We start from the raw sequence: 6,299 nt of genomic DNA, 5'->3' as shown, positions 1-6,299 counted from the left end.
TGAAATAATTCAAATATTACAAATAAGCAGTACAAACGGACGGAGAGCTTTTCTTTTATGCTTCGCAACTTTATCGTTTCGTGATATCACAAAATATGTTCCAGGGTGACCGTACATTTGAACCCATGCGTATATCCACGGGTTCAATCTATATGCGGGTGCTAAAACCCATGGGTTAGGGTTAGTATGGGTTTAACTATCCGTGAAACAAAAAAAATTCCATAGGTGCAATAGCATACAGGTGCAATTGTCATGGATTCAAATGTACGTGGGTTCAAATGTAATGGAACCATGTTCCAGAATCCCCTAGTTTTGTCACAATGCCTGTCTGGCACTTCTCTTACCATAACATAGAAATGCGCTGAGCGCGTGTTCTCAAGCGTATTGGCAAATGTTCTCCCAAATTTGGCTATAACTATATAGTTTGAAATCTGGTAGTAACAATTGTAATTTTAGCCTTGGAATATCAGATTTTTCTGGGAGCCATATGCCGTCATCATATATGGCTATGGCTCTTGCCTTATGACCTCATGAATCCTGGCGTACAGGTACAAATTTCTTTACGCACAAATGTCCGTGGGTTGAAAAGTATGCATATGCAAACTTCCTGGGTGCGGTTTACAAGTACTCGTGTACGCGGATGCAAAGATAACGGAACCAGATGTTAATATCACAACCCTTTTATTACAACTATCAGTAGAGGTTGGATCCGTATGTGTATAATGCAAGGTTGCTGTAGCAGGAATAAAAATTCCATAATGTGCAATTCAAGAGTCCTGCTGCACACTGACACAAATATATTTCTGTAACGTTTCGTCTGATCAAAATCAGACTTCTTCTGACAAGCAGTTTACAAAAATCACTAATAGGCCGAGTGTTAGAGAAGTTTTCAAATCTATGGGTCATGTTTAGCGCAATAACGAAAGCAGTTCACGTTAGCATGTCCGTTCGTTAATTTGTGGGATTAACTTAGCAGAATTCCTTTGAAGTTTCGCAAAGTACTAATTATGGAGCTTGGATATGAATCTCACACCGCGTATATAAATCGTTATTGGTATAAAGTTTTAATATCTAATGCTGATATTTGAAATACATTCGATTCGTTCCATTTATTTTTTTCCGAAGCGAATATGAAGATTACTTTCGCTTTTTGCGTTGTCATTTTCCTACACTTAGCCAGCTGTCACATGCCAACAGTGTATGAACTCTGCTCGCATGTTGTGGCAAATGGAGACGCAGGTCAGCTGATTTGTGATTCGAGCCAATGTCAAGGCAGTCCTGGTGAAATAGGACCGACAGGGGCGAAGGGCCAAAAGGGCGAACAGGGAACTGCTGAGAATCTGGAAGAAAGAATTGGAGAACTTGAAGGTGAAGGCTTATCATGGTCACACATAGACTTATATATCTATTTATTATCATCGCTTCAATAAGAAATTATAACAAGTTGTTCCAAATGCATGACTTTTCGTAAACGACCCATGCTCATGCGCATCACCCAGCGACAACGAATGGTTTTGCATAAATATAATAATCTATTGATTCTATTCTATCTATGACTGTCACGAATTCATACTTTTTTAAGATTCACTTACAAAGACAAATCAGATCATTGACGCTTTGCCAAGAAGTAAGTATTCCAATGCCATTTGTCTTTTGAATTATTTGGGAAATTTCTTTTTCATTGAACTTTATTTAAAATACAATCATATAAAACATACAATCATATAAAATTGTTGCATTATTTTATTTTCGCTCTGTTACAGAAGCATGGTCTAAATATCGACAATGTCAAATTTTATCTTCTATTGACATTTTAAATTTTTATGTTTTTTTTTTAAGTTTTTTCGAACTTTTATTTTTTGTTATTATTTAACCTTCACTACACAGGCACATACTGTTATATGGGAATGAGGAGCAGAGATATACCGGACTCAGCTATTACAGCTTCATCAATATACGACGAATATCATCAGGCGTATCATGGAAGGCTTGATAACAGAGCTAAAACAGAAGATTGTGGAAGATGGTCGCCAAAAAACAGTTAGTTTTAGTACTAGAAAATAAAACAATAAATAAACTTTATATGAATGTAATAAATCACGTACATTTTTGATTTTCTGCAGCCAGATCAAAAGGGCGAATGGCTTCAAGTAGACTTCGGAAGATCGGAACTAGTTGGTGGAATAATTACACAAGGAAGAGATGCCGTTGCACAATGGGTGGCGTCTTTCACAGTATCTTGTGGTCTCAGCACTAGTTCTCTGGCTACCATCCAAGAGAGTGGGGTAGAAAAGGTACTTTAAAGACACCTCACATTCTCATTATTGCGGTGATTCTTTTCATTGGACACGGTTGATCGTTTTGTTATTATGATATTGTTGTTGCTATTCATTTACAAGTAGTCGTGAAAAATCGCTTTTCTCTCCAACTACTGGACCAATTTAAAATTCTCTGTGGTAAAAGATTGTTGTTATCGCTAGAAAGCTATTGCTTTTATTCATTTCATGATTTTCCTTGAGCTTTATGGAATTCGTTTTTCACTCGAAAAATATTTATGGTGACGTCATCAAAATTTACTTGTGGCATTTCCGCGATCGTATGTCACCGAACCCCTGGTCAGCGAAAACGAGAGCTTTTGATAAGCTGAAGGTAGACGGTAAGATAATAGGGTACGCAAGGCTACAGATACAGTAAAAGATTTGATATTGCAAGTGTGACTCGAATCATTCGGTATTCCGGTTCACGATGAGAATAGATGCATAAATCATCATCGACACAAGGCCTGGAAAAGCTAGGGTAGTCTACCGGTACTGATAAGTTAGGTAGCTGTACCCTTGTTCCTGCGTCGTCCAGGATGTGATTTTTGCGAACATTTTGGGAAAAATGTGATAATTGTTTTTTGACCTGAAGCGCACGAAAATGTATTTTAAAAATATATGAAAGGTAGACGATAGTTTGTAGAAACTGGAAGCTGAGATAAATTTATTAATTCAATTATTTTTTTCTTAACTGCTTGTATTGCACGCAGATTTTGTTCGTCTTCTGTGGAGTTATTGAAAATATATTTAAATTTTCTCCAAAATGAATATTGAAATTTAGCGTTTTGTCCTTTCACTGGCATAATGAAACAATATGAGACCCGACGAAGAAACGTAGAATGTGCAAATAGGTCGATTAAGCCTTTTATGCTAGAAGCAAACCATTTTAATAAATACATTTCATATTATGAAACCAGTTCACCTCTATGTTTTCTCCAGATATTTGCAGGAAATTCTGACGTAGACACCAAGGTAATCAACATGTTCCCAAAGCCAATCACTTGTCGATTAATCTGAGTTCACCCTCAGACTTGGTATATCTACATCAACATGAGAGTCGAATTTATCAAGGGAGTGTGTTATGATCTGTACATCTAATGTGATGACGTCGTGGTTACTTTAATTTAACATACAAATAATTTCCCATAATTAAAGCCAATTTGGAAATATATTATGTATTGTTAATCTGAACTGACTTCTTCAACCCAAATCAGTTTTACTATGATTTTCACAATATTATTTTGTCACATATATATATATATATATACTTGCAAAAATTTATTTTTTCAAACTTCATCACCTTGTAACTACTCTCTTTTATGTCCATGTAGTTTGTCTGTTCATGGTGACTTGATCTCCCTCGGCTTAAACGTTGTCTATCTATCTTACAACTTCGTGGTATTGGGTTGTTAGACGGAACAGAATACAACGAATGGCATTGAAAACTGCTTACTCCACTAAAAACTGTCTATCTTACTAAATCTTATTAAATATACATTAAATTCAACTACGTATTCGTATTCTGTTGCTTTAGGGATTAGGTCCTCTAAAGGTGTCTCAATATATATATATATATATATATACGTTTACCAATTTATATATGATAATATCAATTTTCTCAGTTAGCATCATCTGAACTTTCATTGAATTTGTAACATAAATTAATAATAAAACTAATAATATTAAAGTGAAAAACTCAGTGTACTGCAAGTATTTATTTAGTACCGATATGAAATCAATACAATAAGTTGTATTTTATTTCGCTTGGGTGCGATTTCTAAAACCTTCCGACCTTGGATTTGATCAATTTAATCTATTTTCATCTTTTGGGTTGATTATTTAATTGCACTCTTTGATTTGCAGTCTACAATTTAGACCAGTGGTCTTTAACCTTTTCAGTGAAGCAGAACCCCCCTGTTCAATATAGTCTTTCATTGTCGGAATTGTATAAACTATAAAATCGAACATAATACTGACAAGAAGAAATGATCTTAAAGTGTAGCAGGTTTATTAATATATATAGCTTGTGCAGTGGTAAAACTCTAAACGTTCATTTCAACCGTCTTAAACATAATAAAGGATTTCATTTTGATCCAGTTTTAAAGGGAACCATATAAAATCGTCCCGTCTGAAGTCGAGAAATACCCGCATTTTATCCCTATGTTGTAAAACACAACATTTGTAGTTTACTTCTCGAGTCCCCTTTTTCTTTTTTTCTGTTCTATATATGTAATTACGATACTGTGCTTTGCATATCATGCCCTAATGAAGTTTTTCTGAATAGAAAGTCGAAAAGTCGGCAAATTACGTCGTTTTGCTATACACCGGTTGTGTTTTATTTATCTTCGACATGAATATACCTGGTGGCAATCATGTCGTTTTGCTATACACCGGTTGTGTTTTATTTATCTTCGACATGAATATACCTGGTGGCAATCATGTGCGATAGATAAAAATACCTGAAAAATAGGAGCACGAATATGGATCGTTAAAAAATTGCATGCACTTAAAATATGACATCCGCATGTTTACGAGGTTCCCCCAAAAGATCAAGGTGAATCTTACCGAGATACTATCAAAATTACAATCAAGTTTTTAACGATATGGTTGTGACGCCAGAATATTTAACTGGTAAATATTATATTGCTCTTTACTACTCACAAATAGTAAAGAGCTATTAGCATCCTTATGCGCGGGATGTACTACAATTACAATATGAAGACAACATTACAAGTGGACACGGCGAGTGGTCGGTATTTTATTTATGTGTGCGGCGTACAACTTGTACATATTGTTACATTTCACGAAGCCTCACAAAGTACTAGGCAAGAAAACATTCAAATCCTATGTTTTTGTAGCAACTGTTCAAACCTATAGCTGGAGAAAGCAAAACTTTCTCGAGAAAGTCAATTATTTGATCAGCTTCATAGATAAACAATGTGAAACGGATAGTTTTAAAAAGTTGGGCATAATGTTTGCCTGTATTTCAATACCAGTTTGAAAACGGGTGTGGTGTTCGCCTCAAACTGCATATAATGTCAAAAAATCCTAATCCGCTAGGTTTAAAAATTGTTTCCGATTCCGTTTCTTCCTATGCAGAAACCCATTGTCTGGCACATCAGATCAAACGGTGCGCGTACCGTGATATATATATTGCCATTCCTTTTTAGAAATATGTATTTTTTTTTGTTTTCCATATTTTCATGCAAGATAATCACTGCATATTTTGTGCTCATAGTCAGGCAAATTTCGAGGGTAGATGTAATACGCAAATTTCTGTGCTTCAATGTTGTGACCCAAAGTTCACGAGTGGAGTGTTCGCGCAGGGAGTTTCACAGTTTCATAATTTGGAGGAAAAGCTTCCACTAGGAAATAAAGCTGACGTACAAAGATGAGCTCTTGCATTTTTCTACAATAGAAATTAAATATTTTCGCAGCTCACGAGCTGAAAAATATCACTACGGCGTGAGATATGCGCTTAGTGTAATGTTACTAAGAAGAGGATTTTGAGCAATTAAAGAGGGGATTCGATTCTTATTGCGCTGGTGTGGATGCGTCACCAGAGTCGAGAAAGCATATGAAGATTATTTGTTCAGATTTGAGGTCGAGTGCATCTGGGACATCGTGTTTGCACGATGGAGAATGAGGAGAATGAAAGCAGCCAAGAGTATATTTTGATTAACCGAATGAGAGATATTGACTTATCTTAATCTGTCCGATCGTGATATCGAAAACCAGATTTTGTACCTTATTTAATGAGAAGATTTTCTAATAGGGCAACTGTTCAGTGTTCACATAATGCAGAAAACAACTGCAAAAGAAACCGCATGGATTTTCATGAAGCCGTTAGAATGTGACTGTCTATGGCAACTGGAGACAGTGATCCGAATGATGAGATTGCGATTAATTATATATATCAATGTATCAAAAACAGCGAAGTCTAGTTGCGAATTAAATGAGGAGAGAGATTCCATTTTAAAC

General features: G+C 35.6%; 1 protein-coding gene across 1 annotated transcript; it reads left to right on the top strand.

Annotated features, from left to right (window-relative positions):
• The first annotated feature begins 1,011 nt into the window (after positions 1–1,011).
• On the top strand, positions 1,012–3,496 carry LOC144422224 (lactadherin-like). The gene is made up of 5 exons (XM_078112181.1): positions 1,012–1,368; positions 1,583–1,627; positions 1,888–2,040; positions 2,128–2,294; positions 3,258–3,496. Exons 1-5 carry the CDS (start codon positions 1,131–1,133, stop codon positions 3,333–3,335), a joined length of 681 nt encoding a protein of 226 aa, XP_077968307.1. The 5' UTR covers positions 1,012–1,130; the 3' UTR covers positions 3,336–3,496.
• Positions 3,497–6,299: the final 2,803 nt, after the last annotated feature.

Source organism: Styela clava, chromosome 4 (genome assembly GCF_964204865.1).
Source record: "Styela clava chromosome 4, kaStyClav1.hap1.2, whole genome shotgun sequence".
Lineage (NCBI taxonomy): Eukaryota > Metazoa > Chordata > Ascidiacea > Stolidobranchia > Styelidae > Styela > Styela clava.
The sequence above is the reverse complement of the archived record's forward strand: the minus strand, read 5'-3'. Positions and strand labels throughout refer to the sequence as shown.

Bases quoted from the DNA above. Each gene is read 5' to 3' on its own strand.
- LOC144422224 (XM_078112181.1), top strand. From the start codon at position 1,131: ATGAAGATTACTTTCGCTTTTTGCGTTGTCATTTTCCTACACTTAGCC. The intron at 1,369-1,582 runs GTGAAGGCTTAT...TACTTTTTTAAG, and splicing joins AAGAATTGGAGAACTTGAAG to ATTCACTTACAAAGACAAAT. The intron at 1,628-1,887 runs GTAAGTATTCCA...TTCACTACACAG, and splicing joins CATTGACGCTTTGCCAAGAA to GCACATACTGTTATATGGGA.